Source organism: Poecile atricapillus, chromosome Z (genome assembly GCF_030490865.1).
Source record: "Poecile atricapillus isolate bPoeAtr1 chromosome Z, bPoeAtr1.hap1, whole genome shotgun sequence".
Taxonomy (NCBI): Eukaryota; Metazoa; Chordata; class Aves; order Passeriformes; family Paridae; genus Poecile; species Poecile atricapillus.
In genome coordinates, this window is record NC_081289.1 from 11,914,114 (window position 1) to 11,936,541 (window position 22,428).

The 22,428-nt window shown below is 36.7% G+C and overlaps 1 protein-coding gene across 4 annotated transcripts in view; it reads right to left on the reverse strand.

Moving 5' to 3' along the window:
- LOC131573119 (tyrosine-protein phosphatase non-receptor type 12-like) overlaps window positions 1–22,428 on the reverse strand; it is a 69,690-nt gene that overhangs the window by 32,576 nt on the left and 14,686 nt on the right. For all 4 annotated transcript variants that reach the window (XM_058826727.1, XM_058826726.1, XM_058826725.1 and 1 more), the window contains exons 2-4: window positions 5,080–5,188; window positions 1,930–2,006; window positions 741–836 (exon numbers count right to left, since the gene is read on the reverse strand). In XM_058826727.1, the coding sequence (XP_058682710.1) occupies window positions 741–836; window positions 1,930–2,006; window positions 5,080–5,188 (282 nt within the window). The remainder of the gene's footprint in view (window positions 1–740; window positions 837–1,929; window positions 2,007–5,079; window positions 5,189–22,428) is intronic.

Consider the following 22,428-nt stretch of genomic DNA (forward strand, 5'->3'; position numbering starts at 1 on the left):
TATTTTTTCAGTCTGACAGTAAAGTCTAAACTTATAAAAATACAGAACCATTTGCCAGCTGGAAGAAACATAGCTATATTTGCTCAAAGTGACATAATGCATAGAATATGAACAAACCCTCCCCAGAAAAAAGACCCTGATCATCAATCAAATTTCTTAGGTGAAACTATTTCAGAAAGCATGAGTAGCACAATAAAAATGCACCAACAGGTAAGCTATTAGTTATAGTAAATAACCATATAGTAAACAACTCCCCCTCTCCAAAAAATTTCACAAATAATTTGTCAAACCTATCCAATTTCCCCAAATATTTAAAAGTTAATTCCAGACAAAAGCTGTTCAAACATGTAGAATACACAAAGCAATAACTAATCCAAAATTAGCATTAAAAGAAAGGTAAGTGGTTTGGGGTTTTTTTGTTTCACTTGCTGGTTCTATATTTGATTTTGTCAGTCAACATTAAGTCAGAATTATCTCCTACCTTACAGATGTAACCCAACAAGAACCTATTCATAAATATGAAGTTCTTAAAATCCATTCAACAAAATTATTACTTTGATTTTGCATTATTAAACTGAATAAATAATAGTAATTCTATTTAACTACAAAAATCAAGATTTGGGAAGTAAATACTCTAAATCACTGTCAATATTTTGATAATAATAGCCAGCTCAGGCAAAAAATACACAATCACAGTGCCATGATATAAGGTAACACTGAATTTTTCTATAGCTACTTACAGCAACGTTGTATTCCCATATCATCCTCCAGAAGTCTATGACTGTATTGGCTAACGGTCCCTGGGTAGCAACATATGCTTTTGGCCCATGCACTCCCTAGGATTGCAGAAAAGAACCATTAATGTTTATAAAGAACATTTAACTGCACTGAATTAAAAAAGGTTATGGGTTAAAACAGTGTAAAATTAGAATATCTAGATGGCTAGCTAGACGGATATCTAGATAGATAGATATAACAGGAAGGGTAAATATGAAACATGACTCCTAATTACGTTAGTGGGAATTTTGCTGGTAATCTCAAGGGAGCCCAGGATCACAACAGCTACAGCACTGCCAGAGACTGTCACAGGAAATAAGTTGTTTAGGTTCTGAAGATTCCCTTTAAGTCTGCATTTTCTTTGTTATTCAAACATTCAGTGATGAAAAATTGAAAACTGTTCTGCAAAAACGCATTCTCTTTAACAAATTAAAGTTCCTCCCTCCCTGCAATACATTTCAATGTATTATATGCATATAATATATATTACGTATAAAATTTTAGGATTTTTTTAATATAAATTTTCAGTACATTAATGTTCAGCTTTTCAAGTTAAACATTCATGCAGTAAGATTTAGAGCAACACCTGTTTCTGAAAAATAAATACTGTGTAGAAGCAGCATCAGAATAAAGCTGAAAAGACAGCTCAAGATATTAATACTTTGAAACAAAACTTTAACAGGCTTTTAGTCAAATTCTTCTTCTCTTTCAGAATGTTAGATTAATTCCATTACCATTGTTAGATTAAGAATGTTATAATGTTAGATTAAGAATGTTAATTCCACTGCCACACATGAACAGAGCAAAATGTACATTAACATACACAATTTGTCAAACACTTCATTTATGGTCCCTAAAAATGTCACCTGTTAAAACAACTGCATCTGAATTTTCCTGTGGTATAAATCTCCAATTCATTTGCCTGACACTTTAAAATGAAGTATTTTACATTACATTTCCACCTAGGAGTAAAATCTAGGCTTTAAAGATTCTGTTATAAATGGCATCATGTTTTCAAATTTATTCAAGTCATAAGAATATCTTCCCTCACAGCTTTAAAGTTTTATGTTAGACTATAATATTAAAACTTCACTGACAAAAAAAAAAAAAGCTTAAAAAGAATAGAAGAACTGTTAAACTAGTACCACATACCTTAATAAAGTTTGCATTGATGTAGTCTGAATCTTGTGGAGGAGTTTTTAAGGTCAATTTAACTCGGCTGTGATCAACTATAAAAATAGACCAAAATATTTTTTTGAATAAGGATTACAACACATGTAAATCAAAATAGAGCAGGAAATATAATATATATAGTACATTAAAGAACATTTTCCAAAGGTAAGTTGCAGAAGCAAGTCAATACATTTGATTTATGGGTAAACCAACTCAGGTAGTGAGTAGATAAGCAGAGTAGCTCATACTGCTATGTGCTTCTGAAGTTCACAGGATACCACCTCCTAGAATTCCAAGAGCAATTCATTAAAAAGAGGCAAAATACAATTAATCAGAAGCCATCAAAACTGCAGTTACACAACATTAACACAGATCATGGTGGTCAGAATTAAGATACACTTAAGGAAACCAGAAAGCACAAAACACCAGCGTACAGTAAAGCAGCTGGCAGCTCTCAAAAACTCTCTGCCAAGGACTCCATCAGGTATGACAACAGTAAACAGGCATTAGGGTTTACTGCTCAGGCACAGACTGACCCCTATCCCCCAAATACTGGGCTAGGCTCTTTGCTGGAGCACTTCTGAACTAGAAAGCAGCAGATTCCTTCGTTTAGGGGCTTTTGGGAATGTCAAGTTTCTGCCTCAAACATTACTGACTGTCTCAGATAAAGCTTCTGATAATACCAACAGATCTTTGGAGACCAAAATCCTCAGCAATATGAAAATAGCCTTATTATTTGTTGATGGAATAAACTAAACATTTTGTTACTCTTTTTAGCCTTAAAAAAAAATTGCACCTTTAACGCAACAACTTGATTGTTACTAAAATGGTGCAGGCGGTTGGCAGGTTTGCCAGTCCTTCCAGCTCTTGCTGATAACAACACTTATTAGCTATCATATAAAAATTGTTCAAACTATCTCTACAATAGATTTTAGTTGGAAATCCACATCAAAAAAGAAATTATCTTTAAATGGGGTAACAGAAGTATCTGTAGAAACAGCAGGTGCTCAAGCAATTTGTTACTTTCTGCACCCAGGGTCAATTCCGCAACCACAGAACAGTTGCGAAACCTTTGACTAGACCTAAATTCAAGAAAAAAACAAAGAACAAATATATTTTAAAGAGAAAATATGGTTAGTTGGGTTTTTTGTTTCGTCAAAACATCACCAATAATAAAACAGGGAACCATGCCCAGAAGAAGTAAATGCTAAGAGTTATTTCTATATGGAAAGCTCTCCCAAAAAACCTTGCGAAATGGTGAATTTTTTCTGCCGGAGTCCTCATAATATGCAAAAAACTTTGTGTTACCATGTAATACTTCTTAAAAAAGCACAAGTGTAAATTACAAGATTTTTAGATCACAAATCTAGAGAACACACGTTCATATAAAGGCCTAGAAAACCCTTGAAACAAATTGCTCTGTGTTACACACTGATACATAGATTATAAAAGCAAGAACATTCTCTAAGTGTGAAAAAGTGTCATGGACTTTGTACTAAAATCTGCTTTTAAGTGGCAGAACAGACTAAATAAAGTAGCGGGCTAATGAGGGATCCTATCTTCCCAGCACAGATCCAAAACTCTAGAGCAGTTTCCAAATGCCAACATCACCATCCTGTCTGTGTGCCACAGCTCATCTGTTTCAGAGTTTATGGTCTGGAATAGAATTTTCCCCAAAAAATCCACTGCAGTTCTCAGCTTCTGAAGATTAAGTGCTTGTATATTGTTATATAACTTAAAGGCTCAGTTCACAATAACTAATTGGTTCTTCAGGTGACCAGTGAACACTATGTTGCATTTAACAACCATTTAGCATGGCTTAGTAAACTGTAATGCATCTTTTACTCTGAAGCCAGTGCTGAGTTAGTGCTGAGGTACTGATCTCTCTGGTAGCAGTAACAATCTCTGATAAATACGGCACTAATCTCTGATTAAGTTACAAATGTACATTATTTCCTGGACTTACAAGAGAGAGACAAGGATACTTTGTCTTTCTCCTACTTCTCATTTCAAGCTGGTACTCCCATCACTTCATTGCTGGAGACTTTGGATGTTTGAGACATTCACTTACAAACTGAAAATACACCTTCAATTTTCCTAAATGTCATCTCATTTCCCCATTGCGAGCTTCATTCCCTTCCAGATCCCGGTGACTCAGGTTTTATTTCCATGCAGATGACAGATGTGCTCCTCTACTGCTGTAGTTCCAGCCATGCATTCCTACAGTGCTGCTGTCTCACCAGCTCAGCCTGCTGCTACCAAGATTTCACTATATCATTTATGATCTGCCAAAATGCCAGGACAGTGATAATAAGATGACGATAATGACTTCCTCTCTCTTTTTCACTCTACCTATTAAACATTTCCTCCCAACTAATAAGCAGAGTAAAAAGTACTTGTTGCTGACCTTCTGGGACAAGAGAAGTGACATTTGTCAGAAGACTACCCTTTAATCTCATTGTCAGCTGTTCAGATCAAGAAGAACAGTGAGAGCTTCTGAAATACGTGGCCTCAGGAGCTACACAAAGTGAGCATGTAAGTCTTGTAATTTCAGATCACTGATCTGTAATATCCACATGTTGGTGGGTTTAAAATTTAAATTGTGCTCTCTTGCTTTCTGTGTCCACACATTAAAAAGAATTTCATTTGGACTCTAGCAAAATAGAAACCAAAGCTAATCTAGCACTGGAAGCTTTTCAACACAATTTGCAGGATACAGACAGGCAAAAAAGATCTATTTTACATCAAAACTGGCTCCTTAAGCCTCCTTAGAATTTCACCTAGAGAATATACTGACATTTGTTTGTTTTCTACCATTAATAACATGCTCCTAAGGAAAACATACATTCAAGCATCTAATAAACTTCTCAACTGTTCTGAGCTAAAATGAAAGTGTTGGCTTGATACAGCTTCAGAACCAGAACACATTTATTTTTGGGTGATACTTCTGATAAAATATAAGAATTCAGTCACTTTGCCTTTTAAGTAAAAAACAAAAATTTTAAGAAGGTCATCTTTCAGCAAATTAGCTCCAATTTTGCATTTCAATAATAACTAAAAAGTCAAATTCAAAATACATGGAGAATGTATCCTTCCTTCATCTTCTATTAACATGTAAATCAGACTTACATGGCAATATATCCTTGTATCTATTCTTTTTAACATTTTCTTCTTTTTCTCCAGTGGCTGTTGGGTATATCTTCTCTGTTCTGTATTTTGTTGATAATCTTCTTAGCCTCTGGAAAAAAAGATTTTTGTTATATTTTCAAGCCTCAAGATAAACATCACAAGGTATTAGTTTCATTCATGATGATCACTCGGGAAAAAAAATTCTTCTCTCGTTTTATGATATTAACTACAAGGAAGTTTAAACACCTAGTCATCCAGTACTTTTAGCACATCAACAGGTTATGCTCAAGTTGATGCTAGCTCTATGCATCATGAGACACAGAATTTTGGAAAAGCCAGTACAGCACCAGCATGAACTATGGCCATATTTTACTTGGACAATACATTGCCCTGTTGTGGAGTAACAACTGCATAAAGAATACCTGTGAGAAACAGAAATATCATCTCAGGGCACCTGGGGAAAAAAGCACAGCATGGACTGGCTCAGGAACAGCTGGTACTTGGTTCTGAGGCACAGGACAACTGAACAGAAACCAAACTCTTACATTTAACTGGTGCCAACTCCTAACACCCAACTCCTGCTGAGTTTCAAGCTCAAAGAAAGAAGGTCCCTGTCTCTCAGGCACAAGCTATTCACAATTAAGATGAGTGACAGGAGGTCTGCTGTATTCGTAACAATATGCCATTTTCCCCCCTGCATCTATTTCAAATCCTAGAAATGTGAGTCAAAACCTTTAATAACAAAAAACAGTCCCTGCCTTCCATAGCCTAGGAAATAAAAGGAGCAATACAGCTTTTATCATTCCAAACAAATTAGGCTTTTTGCAACCTTAAAGCAGAAGAGTAAAAGTTCCCATTAAAAAAAGAAAATAAATACAAGAGGAGCCAGCAGTGCTTATTATTTTAAACTGTGTAGACATCCAGATTTAAAAAGGAACACCAAAGAACTAAGAAATTTAACTCTGGTGGTTGCAAACCCAGTCATTCTATCAACACTGACATGGTGCTGGTGCATAAGACTATCAAGAGGAAGACTGAAAGAAGCTTCAAACAAGCCTAGCATCTCCAGTGGAGGGGTGTTCTAAAATGGAAGAAGGACAGACATTCTTCATGTTTCCCTCCCTCCATATTCAATTCATCATTGTACACCTGAAGACTCAAAACATTCATGACTTATGTTCTTCTGGGGAAGGGGGACAATGGGAGAAGCTTTTTGCCAGTTAAAAACATAAATCTTGTTTGTCACTGACTATGCAACAATATACTGGCAGAAAGAGACCATAAGGAAGATCTGTTTGGAAAGCCAGTTTTAGTAGCTTTAGAACAATTCAAGAAGAAAACACAGGACATTCACCGCACACTTTAATTAAAAAATGTTTGTCAACTCAAGACCTCCAATAATTCCTCCTAATTTATTATGCAATTGAGGTGACTAATTATGCATATTAGGTCCAAAATTGTCCTAGCCCCACCCTCAACCTTAAGAATAAAATCACATAAAACTTAGCATCTCTCTTACATAGAGAAAAACATTTTCATGAAATTTATATGGATATAGCAAAAAAAAAAATAAAATTACCTGTGCAAATGTGGGTAAAACCTGTCATTAATTTAATTGAATAATACACATGCAATAAACCAGAAAAGTGACATTTGCAGAGCAAGAGCAAATGGCAAGGTAAAAAAAAAAAAAACAACAAACAAATCAAGAAGCACCAGTTTTCAATGTTTTTCTCTTCTGCAAGGACTTCATCACAGATTCAATCACTACAGAATAAAAAGAGCAATCGAACTAGCCTGCAACCATTTTTTTTCTTAAAATGAATTTTCTTGAGTAATCTGCAATATTAACCAACAAAGAAAACCAGTAAATATCTGGAGGTGTGGTAGTAAGCGTCTGACCAGTGATCAAGCTGCTAAATATTTAACCTGACAGCATTGAGAGAGTGAGCAACAGGAAGATTCTTAAAAATACACAAACAGTTCCTGGAAGTTCCCATGTAGACTGCACTCACCTTTGCAACACTAAAAACAAATTCACAGCGTAACCAGAACACACAGGCAAAGAAACTTGGTTTGTGACACCACGCAGACAAAGAATACCACTGCACATAGGAGACACTGTCCTACGTAACATCAACCTTTCCTAAGTCCAAAAATATCACTTGTGCTAAGACTGAACATATCCAGGATTCTAGAAAAGGCCAAATGAATGCACATAATTTGGCTAAATGAGCTATGAACTGCAAGGCTGAGAAATACTTTGAAATAGGCTATAAACCTCCAATTAAGAGGGGTTTAAAAAAAAAAAACAAAGACCAACAATGACACTTTCCAAGCACGGTCATTAATATGATTTTGTGTATTGTTCCTACATGGTTGTGAGTCTTAGAGGGTTTTTCCCTCCATCGTACTGATTTCTATAGGGAAAATGTCACCCCAGGACACTCTGCTTAAAAGAAGTTTAGAGAAAAACAACTTCTACAAACCATGACTAGAAGCAAAGTTCTTTTACATGAGAAAGAACACACTCAAGGAAGTCAGGTAAGGTATCAAAAAGTAGGAAGATGATCCTTTTTTGTATAAGCCCATTTTAAAGGCATGCAAGAAAAAACTTGCACCAATACAATCTGGATGAATTTTAAGCCAAAGAGGCTCAAGTGACTAGTACCAACTTTCATTCTCTAGAAAACAATGCTATGAGAATCCAGCACAGCCTTCTTCCCTACATGATTCAATCTCCCCTTTTCTGCAGTCTGCTAAACAGACAAAAAGGTAGGATTAGCTTAACCCAGCTCCAAAGGCAAAGCCTGGAAATGAAACACAGGTTGTTTCTAGCACACATCTGTTCCTAAAATACTTCAGGATTCATGCTTTTCATTCATGTTAGCCAGCTGCTCTGTGACATGAGTAATAGAAGATAGCTAAGTACAGTCCTGTGAGCAATCAAAATTAGTAAGGAGCATTCTTTACAATCTATAATAGTATCTGCTATATAGAATAATATCTGTTTCATGCTTTAGAAGAGGTGAAGAGTAAGGAAAGAATTTTTAAAACTGAGCTTTGAACAAAATACCACAGGAATGGAAAAGTGCCAGATTCAGCAGAGGATTCCACCCTACACACAACAGAAAATTCCTGCAGAAGGCTATTGCAGTGTGTGCTCACATCCTGCTGTGGGATGCAAGGCTTCCAGTGCTTCCTAGGTTACAGCCCAGAGTGACCAGGAGGAGGAGAATGTACTCAATAGCAGAACAGGGGTAATGACAGGGCAGAAGAGAAAAGAATTCTGTTCAGACTAAGACTAAGCTGACAAGACAGCCAGTAAGATCCGTCTCAGCCCAGTTTCAAGCTAATTCTTCATAAACAACTGTCTAGAGTACAAAGCAGCACTCATTTGGGTTAAGTCAGTCAACTGCCAAAATACTTCCTGAAGATACTCGGGCACCAACAGCAGGGACACGGGACGTTCAGCCTGGTGCCTCTGCAGATAACGCTGGGTGCTTCCATGATACTCGTCTGTTCAGTGCAACTGCTATTCTGGTACCATGGAAGTCTTCACTGGTATGTTCTTTTAAGAACAAACAAAATGGTCAAAGAGTAAGCATGGTGAGCCATAAATACACACTTTAAGAATTACATTCACAAGGCCTTTAGTTCCAGTCATTAGAAAAGCTCAATTTTAATTCTGCTTATTCATTATGTGACAGAAGTGGTTTGTGGGGTGGTAACAAACACCACATGTGACAGTGGGGAGATGAGTCTTTGAAGCAATTTAAGTTTCAGAAACATACTTCCAACTTCCACAGTGGTTTTACAATCTGTACTACAAATCTACTTCAGAGTTTTTACAAAAAGACAAACCAGCTTTTTAAACCCTACTTGTAGAACCCTACCATATCAAGAAGAACTTTGTCCAATTAGTTCAGGAAATACAGATTTTTGAATTTCATTGTCAGTTTGTTTAAAACTTTAGAAAGCCTTTAAAGACACAAAGACTAATATCATAGAAGTGCTGTTTGTGGATTAAAGAAAGCATTTATATAGCCTACTGAAATTTAAAGATCTCACTTCAAAAGCATAAACTTTACTTAAGATACAGAAGTTCCTCTGACTCCTTTCCAGGCTACTTTTGAAGGAGAACAATACAAATATTTTACCAGCCTTGTCTGACATTTCTAATTGTCCAAATGAGATAATACAACAGAGATGTTCTCTTGACTCTCCTTTCTGAGCATTCCTGAGGAGCAAGACATACCAGAGTGTCAGATGCCACCTTCTACAGTATTCCACAGCACCCTCTTGCCATGTGACACCGGGCCATAGAACCAGGCTCAGGAAACTCTACACAGCTCTGGCAGTGGTCTCATGACATTGTGCCAATTACAGAGGAACAGATTTTGTTCTGCAAAATTTGCCATAGTGCATTAAGAAATACTCAAACAAACAAGCAATTAAAGAAAATCTTCCATAGAAGTTACCTTAAAAATTAGAGCATAAAAGATGCTAGAAGACAAAATGTATTAATGCACTCATTTCATAAAATTAGACAGTTATTTCTATCAAAAGGTGGACATTGCATTTTTCTTACTAACAGGAAGGAAAGAAAAAAACAAATATGTGCAACTCTGGTCTCATTCAAATAATTTAGATACAGCTTACTAGGGCAGAATACATTCACTAGTACTCATACAGTGAGAAAAATGTACCTGTATGGAGCAATGTGAAGTAAATTACCAAAAAAAAAATTTCAAAATTACTATCTTATGGTTGTCTGTGGTCAGATAACCCAGGTTTCAGGTTCTGTGCCTATGAACGACGAAATTCCAGAGACGCTTTTGGCAACAGACAGTGCAGTGCAGACTTTGGTACCAGTGCTCAAATGGGGCTCTGACATCCTAAAACTGCTTTGATTCCAGAAGTATTTCAATTTCAAGGCCTTGCAAATCCAACTGGAGTTTTCCTATACCACTTTCTTATCAGTGGAGTCTATGGGAAACACCACGACTAGTAGTGGTAGTAAACTCAGGTGGAGAATGGACTATTTAGGAGTGCACGTGCAACTCCAGGTCGCAATAGCAAGGAATAAATGAACACAGTGAACAACACTTTGTCTTGGAAGTATTTGTAAAATAGCATACACTTGTGACTCATGACAATATTTCCCCCTTGATTCCTGTCAGCTTTCAAACACCAGTTGTTTACAAGAATTCCTAGCCCTCACGAAGGAGGGAAAAAGCCTTCCCAAATACTAGTCAAACATAAACAATGAGCTTTGTAAAACTTCACTGTATCTCAACATTCACAGATGGCTTTGGCTGCAATAACAGAGGCTAGCAGTCTGCACTGGACCTGTATCTCTCTGAAACAAAGCCCTGAAAGGAGATTGCAGGCTGAACTGATAGAAGGAAGAGTTTTCATTGCCTTGGCACTCTCTTCTGGCAACACCTACTAACCCTGGAGCTCTAGGTGCTCCAAGCAAATCTCTGCTGAAGTGATTAATAGATAAGTTACAAGTGTAACTACACTCCCTTGGGAGCTCTGTCTTCAGCATTTCATAGCAGGACAATGATGAGTCCAACAAACACTGCGTTCCAGGAGGCTTGTGGAAACCACACAGAAGAAAAATCCCTCCAAAATGACCCAGACAACTGAAAACAGCATTAGTTCAGTATTAGATTGGATGGTGTGTTCTGTTCAGGAGTTGGACTTCAATCATCTTTGTGGGTCATTTTATGATTTCACATCACCTTTACTCCCTGATATTTTCTCAGGAAAGTGGTGAATTCATGTTACTGCACTAACTGGAGATTTCTATCCCATAGAGACGTATCAGCCAATGAAGACAACGCTGGTGTATCCTCATGTAGAGAAGGCAAAATGATAATACTGCAAACAGCCTGTTAGGGGTACATCCTACTTTCTTCAGTATTGCATTAAAATCAGAATCAGGTGAAAAACTCAAACCAGCAACTTACTCTCCAAAATTATGTACTGTCAGAGTAAGATCAACATTTCCAATCTTTCCAAACCTATAATTTCCCTAAGAAAAGCATTAGAATCAGGCACATTTCCCACACTGCTAATAACTAAAGATACCTTTATGCAGACACTATCAAAATGTGGCCTGACTGCCTCAAAAGTCTCCTTTCCTTTCCCTCATTCCTAAAACTATTTTTATACTATCTGCATGTTAATCATAGTCTAAACTAGCAGTACTATCAATTACAGGTAATTTATGTTCAGCATTATAGTTAAGCCTACTGCCAGTTTTACAAGGCTGGAGAAGACTAAGCAGATCTGCAGTTTGGCAACAAGCAAGGAAATCATCAAGCAAAGCAGAACATTAAATTATTAAAGCATAATTTGGTTTTAGCTAGTAGGTTACTAATGTATGTTCTGAGATAGTTTAGAAACTCCTGCAGCACACTGTCCTAGTTTAGTTAATATGCATTATTAACTAAATATATTTATTAATATATAAATATATATATATATATTAATATATAATATATTTAGTTAATATGTAGCATAAACCAGGCAATTGGGGATACCAGTATCGTAAAGTCACCCCAGGACACACACTCATTAAGAACTGGGATTATAACTTCCCATCTCTGAAACATACTGTTTCCTGGTCAGTTATTGCAGTGACTACTGTGAGAACATTAGGAGATGTGAAAACATGCTGGACAATGAAACAGTAACAGTCTTTACAGACTATGAGTGAAGAACATGAAAATTTCTATTAGTACAAAAGTACTCAATTAGAAAGTTGACTGCTTCGGACTCAAGTCTAGGAAGCACCTTGGAAAGGTTAGAAAAGGTTAACATTAGCACACTACAAATAGCAGGCTTCTTAAGAGAGTTAGAGCAATTACAGAACAATTGTTGATAATTCAGAACAGAAATAAGCCTCGAAATCTTTTCAACAAGATGACTTTCTGTCTTCACAATATAAACCCAAACAGCATATGGAAGCAAAGCGGTTAGAGTAACAAAGAAATAAAACTCAAACCAGGGAACCCCCTTGTTTAAAATAATGATTTCCAAGTTACTGGATTCATAACTTTTCTCTTATTCCTTCAGTATTAGGCTTTATGCATGCTGATAGCACAGGTATATTAAAAGCATCACATTTAATCTTTATTTAAAACACAAAATGGTTATAGGTCTAGCTAAACCTCTTTTCAAGAGCCACTCTGAGTTATCCAGAAGAGGTGACCACACTACAGTCCACTATCTTGACAGTCTATCCCAGACTCTGCCTCTGAAGTAAATCAAATTTTGGCATCCTGGATGTAACACTATCAATGCAACATTTGAGTGAAAACTTCTACAGACCATGTTCTTCACCCAAAATAGAGATGAAGTAGATACTTGTCCCCATGTCCATTACACACACCAGATTTACTTCAAAACACAGCACCTCTGATGTAACACGAACAGATACCAAAGCAACAATGTCCCAGGACCTTGGAAACAAGAAGAAAGTATCTCAAGGTGAGTTTAGACCTTTTCCACAAAAAAACACCCCGAAGGCAAGAGGTTTTATCCCAGGTCAACCAGGCAGCTAACCGGAACACAAGTGATATTTTTTCATGGCCACAGGAGGGGCTGAACCAGTCACTGCTTGTGACAGCTTTGTGGCTCTTCAGCTTCAGTGCTTGTGTCTCAACCAACATAACATCCTGAAACACTCAAAAGCACCCTGTGATAAGCATTCACAGGAAAACCTGCACAGCAAATACACGAGGAACAATTCATACCAACAAACAGCAAGAGGATCTAAATAAGTACTAGCCTCTACCCTTGAAGAATATTGAGGTTTTTTAACCATATCAACTCTCATTGAAATATTTCATCATCTATCACCACCTATTACTCCTCAGTCTTTACCATTCCCTTGCCTGCGACTTCATAGTATGTGGCATGAAGCATTAAGATCCATGGAGAATGTATCTTGGTTTTGTTTCTGCTCAGCATGAAAGAAAAGGGGGGGGAACCAACCCAAATTCTCCTCCCTCTTCCTTCACAAGATGCAAAACCCTTCCTCTTTTCCCATGCCTTGGAACACATTTCCTTGAGGTCAGTGTTTGTTTTCCAAGCAATTCATACAAGGTGGAAAAAAAAAAAAAAAAAGCACCATGACTGAAACAGGAAAAACTGAGCTTTCACTCCAATAGAAGTAAACTAGAATTTCCTACCTGCTAGTCTCCTGCAACCAAAGCTGCCATAAATAGAGGCACAGGAGAATAGTCTTAGAGCCTTATTAAAACTTTATTTTAGCCTTTTCAAAAATCTGCACACACTCTCACACTCCCTGAACAATGGTCTGTCATAGCTGTTATGTCCTGCCCTCCCAAAAGGGTTTCAACAGCCATGTCTTGCCGATTCATCTGCAACACAGATCCTGTCCTGCAAGACCTTCACTGAGAATGACTTCAAGCTGAAAAGCTGGAGCCTAACAACTGCTCTGGGCAAAAAGCAGAGCTGTTCGTGCAGTCAAGAAACACTGTAATTGCCATCTAGTTTTGAGCTCGAATTACCTTACTGAAACATCTTTAGAGCTCAGAGCTGCTGTTCCTTTCAGTGACATCCTTCGGCAATTAGTTGAATTGCTATTCAATAACACATATTTAGTGCTTAATATACAATTCCAATAAAAAAATGCCAATTTTATCTTTCACTAGAAGTCTTTTTTTTTTTTTTTATGCAAGCTTGAACATTGTATAGAAACACAGTATCTTTAGAGACTTTCAGCAGTTTAGATGCCCCACAATTCAGCAGGTAAAACTATGATACTGATAATATAGTTATGCCAGCTTATGACTGGCAAGTAAAACCCCCACTATTTAGTAAATAAAAATAAGAAAACTTTTGACAAAGACTGAATCAGTACTTCCATGCAGCAACGCATACACAGGGAATATATAAGGGATTGTAAAAATAAAAATAAGATAGAAAATAGAAAATACATTTCTACTATCTGGAGAAAACACGCTTACAACTATTTTCACCCTTTCTTTGAGGCTGTGTTTGGAAGCCAAGGAATGTGCTAGTTATAAAGAGGCCATTTATGATAGAGTTCAATAGCATTTTAAGAGCTAGAAAGAAGTCACAAACTTGTACTAAGATTTCAACTGTAATAACCCTAGCTAATAACCAGCACAATATTTACAGAGAGACAAAAGAATTCTGTGTTGTAATCACTTATATTTGCAGTATCTGTCAATTTTTGCTGAACAAATTTGTCCCAAACAATTCAGAATCACACACCTTCCAAGCATAATTCAGGTTTCAGAAAGAGACAGGACAGGTTACCCAATGACCAACAAAATTCTCATGATTCTGGCAGAAAGAATATATAGCAGAAACCTATAAAGCAATTATTGAAATTAAACCAAAGCAGTAATGGCTTGTACAGAAACAATAAACTCAGACAACTAGTTATTTCTATTAATTACTTCACATTATTTCTCTCCACTAAATTTCTTGCTTTAATGGCTGAACATTCAAGTAGAACTGCTAAATGTTCAAATGCTTGAACAATATGAACTTTGCCAATTAATTAGTTTCTCCTGAATTCAAGAAAAGGTCCTTAAATCTTCTCCATTCATGCTATATTGTATGCAATTGTCTCCTAGAAAAGGAACACAGGCATCTACATAGTATTACCATTAAGAGTACATATCATAGTATTAATGTAGTGATACCACTCAAGCAGAATGTTTCTTACTTGCCTCATACTTTGTTCAATAAGCATTTCAAGAAAAGGAAAAGGCTGTGGTGCTTCTCCACCATAACTATTTATTGTTTGACATACCATTATCAATTTGAATTCCACAGTAACACAAATCCCAGGTACTCTCAAGGCCATGCCAATCCAAAAGTTGCTACAAAGGAAACAGTTGTCTCTTTGGCAAGCCTGTATCTTGACAAGATACAAAGACAAGAATACTACAGTGACGTTACTAGAAAGTAAATGAAAATACTGCTTTAAACAGTTTGAGGTTTAACCTTTTTAAAATCAGGAACATTTTGGAGGAAACTTTTAATTCTGAAGACTCACAAAAGCTTGTACCTAAAGTGTCAAGTTAAAGATGCTCATTGTACATCCTCTTAAAACCAGTGTTGAAAAACTCTAACACTACACTCCTCATGCCGCTACAATAAAGCTGTTACATAAACTTTATTCTGTACCTCAAAACCACTGTTAAAATTTTTAATTATTTTCCAAATAGTTGTAGGATGCCTTTTTTACATTTATAATGCAATCATTTCTGTAATTTTTATATTTTGAAGAGCAAAGAAAAAATTACCTCATATGAAGTATATGCTCAATCATCTAAAGGTTTTCAAGTACTCCACAACTTCAATCTGCTACACAACTAATCTGCAAAATACAGTCCTTCTACAGTGACAAATTTCAACAAACAGAAAGGTCCTCAAGTCAATTGGTAGAATGAATCTGGTTCATACAAGGGCCTTGTCAATCAAGCTGCTGATAAATTTAAAACAAACCTCAGCTGCCACTGCTTTAAAAAGATTAATATTTACAATCCAGAATGTACAAGTTGATAGTTTGTTTGGTAAACAATAGCACAGGGTTTTTATCTGATACACAAACAACTTCATTCAACACCTCCGGCTTCTGGATGACAGATTTACTTCCAGGTATTTCAGAAACGCACGGGAACACCTTCAGATCCCACCTCAAGATCTTTATCTATATTTCTCATCTATGTGGAATATGTGACTCCACTTCCTTTCTTGGAAAAGGAAACTGTTCCAATCTAAGCTTCAAATAAGTATTTGATAGAGTGCCAATTCAAAAGAAGAGTATGTGAATTTCTACAGGAATTCAGTCGAGACTAGTCTCTTTGTTTTTAAAAGGAAAAATTAAAAAAAAAAAAAATCATCTGACTGAAAGGATTTCACAAGCAGAATTTCTCAAAAAAACTTCCCAGACCAAGCAGGCATTTTCCTTCATGACCTTTCCAGCAAAGCAGTGCACACTAAAACATTTGACCACAAACCTGAAGACAGTAAGAGATGAAGATGGGTATACAACAGTAATGAAGAGAACCAACTTTCAAGATATAAGAAAAAAGAATAAACATCAAAAATGCTAAATAAAGTTGTAGGCTAGAAGTTATAATGAAGGAAACACAAATAAATGTATGTCACAAATAACTACATGGCAACACAGGAGTTACAGAAGTGACAAGGGAAAAAAAGACACAAAATAATTACTGATACTCTGTATTCAGTAGTTAGTCCAGCCTGCTGGTAATCTACAGATGAAACAATGTAAATTCTCAACAGACAACAGGACACAGAAAAAAAATAGTTTTCCTGCTTGATTAACATAACAGGTTAGTTAAAGCTGTGATTTTTCTGGTTTGATGGACTATGTTTTTAATTTTCTTTCTGGTCTGAAATTAGTGAAACTAATTCAACTTGAAATTAATGAAATTTTTCCCTTAGAACAGAAGCATTCAAATTCTACTATTGCTTGCATTGCCTAAATGCACACAAAAAGTGTTGACAGCTTTTACATTTGCTTCCTGGTATTTCATATAAAACATGAATTCTTTTTTATGGCAATGGTTTTGGCTGTAATAGTCTGGTTTTATTTGGGGATACTTTCTCAGTAACCAAAGAATGCTAGCAAATATTAGCATCTTTCAGGAAAATAAAAAAAAAAAAAGCCAATGTTTACTCTGGACAAGGAAGCAATATTTTCCTTTTAAAAACAGTCCCTGAACATTTAAGCCTAACACCCTCATCCTAAGCAATGTCAGTCTATACTTTCTATGACTCTTGCACCATTAAAGGGGCCTGAAAGGCTATTCTTTGATTTTAAGTCCTAATTTAAGTTCCTTGAAATTGTCTCAACATTTACAAAGTTATCAGATGGTCAACAAATCCAAACCCACCCAGAACATTATTGTTTAATGAGTATTACAGCAGAATAGTTTAAACACTTGAGAGATCAAACAGTAATCTGCAGCAATACTTAAGCATGGCATCTCCTGCTGTCAAGTTTTAGGCAGTGTTTATTGTCTCTGATAAAGAAATGAGGATTTTATTATTTCAGAAACAAAGTGTCTATTTTTGTCTTTAAAGAAATATGAACATTTTGATGAATGTTTTCAGAAAGTTTGATTTCTAAGCACTGTTCTCTGCTTAGGAACATTCCTGGAAAATCCATGCTTTTGTTAGAGCTTCTCCTGCTACTTGGTTCCCAGTTAAACATGCCCAGGACAAGCTGCAAGGCAGCAATTAGGCAATTATTAGGCTTCAATTTTCATAGAAAGAACAGGCACAGATCTGAAGGCAACTTCGAGGCACTGTCTGTCTTGGAGGTGAGAAGCTGGAACACCTGCTGAGAATTGAGGTTGTTCATCCTGGACAAGGCTCCAAGGAGACCTTAGAGCAGCCAATAGAGATGGAGAGAGACTTTTTCCAAGGGCATGTAGCCAGAGGACACAGGCAACGAAAGAGGCAGGTTTAGCTAAGATATTAGGAAGAAACGCTTCACTATGAGGGTGGTGAGACACCGCAACAGGTTGCTCATAAAAGCTGTGGGTGCCCCATTCTTGGAAGTATTCAGGGTCAGGCTGTGTGGGATTTTGAGCAAGATGTCCCTTCCCAGAGCAGAGCCATTGGAATTAGATGATCTTTAAGGTCTTTTCCAATCCAGACCACTCGATTTTATGATCTGCTTCTTCCTGTGCTCCACAGGTAACTCACGTTCCTCACAGGCTGGGAGGACAACTGCCAATGCCCTAACTTGAATAATTTTATTACAAACAATCGAGACTCATATGCGAGTGACTTGAAGGAACAAAAAAAAACCTTAAAACACAACAACAAAACATAGCTACTTTGACTGCACAGACTTCCCTCAAACTCCAGAAGATACATAAAAATTGACTGGGATTTTTCTTTTTTTCCTTTTTCCTAACAACCCCAAGGATCTAAGAGATAGAAAAATTAGGTAAAAGTTTAGAAGAAAGATGGCCACTAAGCAGCAGGTCTCTTGCCCTGTGTCAGTGGAACCCATCCACTAGGTGTCAGTGTCTTCTTGGGCAGTGGATTCTAATGGAAATAGGGCAGCTGGCAGTCCTTGGTTCTCAGGCCAACCGTACAGAAGGAAATTCTTATAAAGCATCTCTGGGCCACAAATGAAACAAGTGTGCCTAAGAGACACAGAACAAATATAGCCCTAGACACAAAGCTCAGCCAATAGAGTTGAGAACCTCATGACTAAGAATTCTTTCGTGAAACATTACTGATATTTTTCAGAATGCTGAACACAAGTATTAAAAAACCTGAAAGATAAAGGTATTTCTGTTTCCCTCTTCCTGAAATACCCCAAAACACCAACCAATGTTTTTGGACAAAAAAAACCCCACCAACAACCAAACCACGAGAATGGGTTCTACCTCTACTAAAATATAAGTCAGGCTTAAAGAGGCTTAGACTTAGAAGCAATAATGTAAATTATTACAGCACAGTGTGAAATCCGCTGTGATAGGCATGAAACACCACACCCTAAATAAAGGGCAGAGCCAAAGTCAAAGTTCAGGCACATTAAGTGGCTGCTGTCAGAAAAAAGAGCCAGATCTTTCTACTCACCTGCACTACATTTAGAATATTAAGGCAAACAAAGTTTTGAATGGAATATTTCAGTTGCAAGAGACCTAAAATTAACACCTAGTCCAGCTTCCTGACCTCTTCAAGGATAAAATCTAAATTTAAGTATAAAAGGAGAATACTGATATAAAAGGAATCTTAAACTTAACTACAAGACCATACTTGCAAACTAATGGCAACTCTACAAATTATGTTGAGCTGATGGGCAAGGGCATGCCAGAGGGGAAGCAGCACCATGAATTACACAAGAAAATAGACAAACAAGGAAGGTGTGAAAAAGCAAGCCAAGTTTTTATGTCACATTTTAATGCACATAGGATTGTAAGAAACCTATACAATCAAGGAAATGATCACTGTATTGGTAGCACACACAAGAAACCTTTTGATTCTTGTCAAGATTGGGAAGGCTATGAAGTTGAAAAAAAAAATTATTCAATAATTCAGAGGGTTATGAAGTACAGACTTCTTTCTTTTTGAAGATATTGGATCAGTCTGCCAGAGAATCTTTTAATCCCCCAGCAAGAAATACACCTTGAAGCCAATTTGAACAAGCACAGGACCTGGCTAACAACACATCCTCAAGCACCACTTATAGTTACTGCATACTTACATCTGCTATTCTTGTCAGACAGGAAAAGGCTAAAAAAAAAAAAAATAAATTTCACCACAACTCTTTCTCTTAGAAATAGGCACTTAAAAAAAATAAAAAAAAAAAATGGGGGAAATTATACAGAACTAAAAAAGTAAAACACTTGCAATCAGTCCAGGGCCTGTTGAAATATGCCAGGTAGCAGTACCTGCCAATGTCCTGACCAGGGATGGGTTCTGGTGTCCTGTGCTCATCACCCTGCTGCTACACACAGCCTGAGCTTCTACTCAGAATCTGCCATTGAAAAAGACTGGGAGGATGGCTCCATTTCATTCCTGACATTCTCACAGTATCCTACAGTCACAATAAAGTATTAGACTAGTTACACATTTAATTTGACACATTACACTGTTATAATACTCTGAAGAACCTGAAAAGTATCATATGATCCTAAAATTTATCTCCTTATCTTCCTCCTGCATTACTAATATATCTACTGAACTATTTACACCAGACTGCATTGCACTGCCTGGAAAGGATTAAAAAAAAAAAAAAATCTTATTCACATTATTATTTTCTTCCAACCACTACAACTGCAGTTATGATCACTTGAACTAGTGATTTTTTTTTATAACCAAGTTATTTTTAAGGGACTGTCTATCTTATACTCAGATCCTATTTACCCATGCAAGTTTAAGACAGTTTTACCCTTTTGCTCTTATGCTGAAATTCAGAGAAATCTCAAGAAAATTGCCCTCAATACAGAAATAACTCCAGGTTTTATTTCCCATGTGCATATATGCCCTACAATAACACTGTACTTGCTGGTCCATCTCTTTCCAAGATGATTGTTTTGATAATTTTAATGAACAAGTAGTTCTTGAGAACAGCAAAAAAGGCAACAAGGGGAACATCCTGGCCAAATTCCAACTCTTCAGCATTTCCTGTAAGCCTTATTTAGATCATCTCTTCATCCACCTTGCTAACACTATTGGTTGGTCACATCCAGTGATCTGTAGATTCACCTACTCATCTTCTTCCCAATTATGAATATACCTATTGTACCATGTGTAGCAGATTAACAGCACTAAAAAAACCCACACACCTCCCCTCAAAAACCTCTAAAAATGTTTATAGCATTTTGAGACTCTTTCCAGGCAGCATAAGAAAATCACATTCATATTATTCTATTGTGCCAACTATCACAACTATTAATACGCAACTAATTTACCATGTTCAAGTAGCAAACCTTTCACCTCAGCACCCAATTAAACTTTACAAAGCAATACTTCTTTCATGGCTTATTGATTCTGACTTCACTATTATTAATTATGTACCCAAATGTTTAGATACCACCCAAAGCCAGTAAACTACAAATGCTGAAGGGTTAGTAAGACTGAATGGAAATCACAGGTTTCTCATTTTAAGAAATCCTCAAAAAAAGGAAAAAGGAGCTGCAGTAGATTCTGGGCTTTTCTACCTTGTAGAAAATGGCAAGCTACCACCTTGGATACAATTCTAAAGCATACTTCAGATTTTAAAGAAGATTCCCTCTAGCTGAAACCATGAATGTATAAATCACTATTTATCTGCTTCTTTCCATCATATATTGCAGAAGCTAACAAATGGAATACAGGAAAGACAGGTTTTGATCTACATGACTGTAAGATCAAGACAGAGGGGCTTCTTTGTTTATACTTTGTGATTCTTTAAGTTTGGTATGAGCCATGCTTCATTAATGCAAGTCTGCTCAGCTTCTGGTACAATGAACTAACAGAAGGACAGTTTCATTCCCACCCTACAGACAAGGGTCAGCTGCTTTGTTTTTCCTGTATAGGCAATAGTTATCATCAATGACAGCACCTTATTATATATTGAGATTTTCTCTAACTGTTCCTAAACTAAAGTTTTAACAATATTTCACCTCTTAGCTTTTTACTCCAATTCTATCGCTTTAATCTTATTTCCTAAACCACTCATCTCTTTTATTGTCATTCCTTCCTCATCTTAGAGCAAATGCTGCCTGTACAGGAACTTGCTAGGGACACTGACTGCAGCCCACACTTGCCCATCTAGGGACAGCAAAGCTGTTCAGCACTCAGTCAAATACTCCTCTTTTCTCTGCTTACACCTGTGTTTTAAAATAATTCTGAGCTGTGGTCAAATTCACCTTCTAATTCTGAAAAACAAGAACCTATTTCAGCAAACCCACAGAATTAACGTGACTTGGTGAGACACTGTCAGTGGACGCTCTGGAAGAGTGGCAGTCACCGGATTGGCATCACAAAGCCCCACTGCCTGAAGAGACTAGAGTCAGGCCTTGTTTGAATGTAAAATATTGGTGACAGCTCCTGGCACAAGCAGAACTTCTTCCACATTTTTACTGGCTCTTTCAACTCAGTACGTTGCTAAACATACATTACTCATGGAGAGAGCAGCAGGCTGCCAACCTGCACATAAATAAGCCATGAACACCTTTCCTGCTTTAGGTGTTCATACTAAAATGCAATGTCATCTCCACAAACTCCTCATTTTGAACAGCTTGCTCCTAATCTTTACTCTTCTCTGCTGTCTTCTCCATCAAAATGTTGCTTTACCTCCCTCAAGAAACATACACATCATAGCATTTTACTGAGCATTGAACTTACATTTCCATTATTTAAAAGCGTAATTAGGTGTCATTTCTCCAATTTTAAATCTCCAAATTTGTGAAACTGCTAGTGACAGCTCTTCAGAATGACAAAGTAGATAAAATACAGGAAATGAGGAAAGTTGCATTACCAAAGTTATTTCCTCCAATCTATCAAAGCCACTCTTGGGACAAGTAAGATAAGGAAGAATGGAATTTAAAATTTCACAAATATAGCAAATACTAAACCAAAGCAGGAGTTTCTTTTTAATACAAAAACACCCTCCATCCAACCCCCCAAAAAACCCAAAAACACAAGCAAAAAAACTCCACAAAATGAGCAACTGGGAAAAATGAGGCTACATAGCACTAAACAGCTTAAAAGGAACAAGTAGCACTGCTGCTTACAGCAATTAAAACTATGTGACTTACTCTTCTGTGTTGAAACAGATGTACCTTTAGTCAG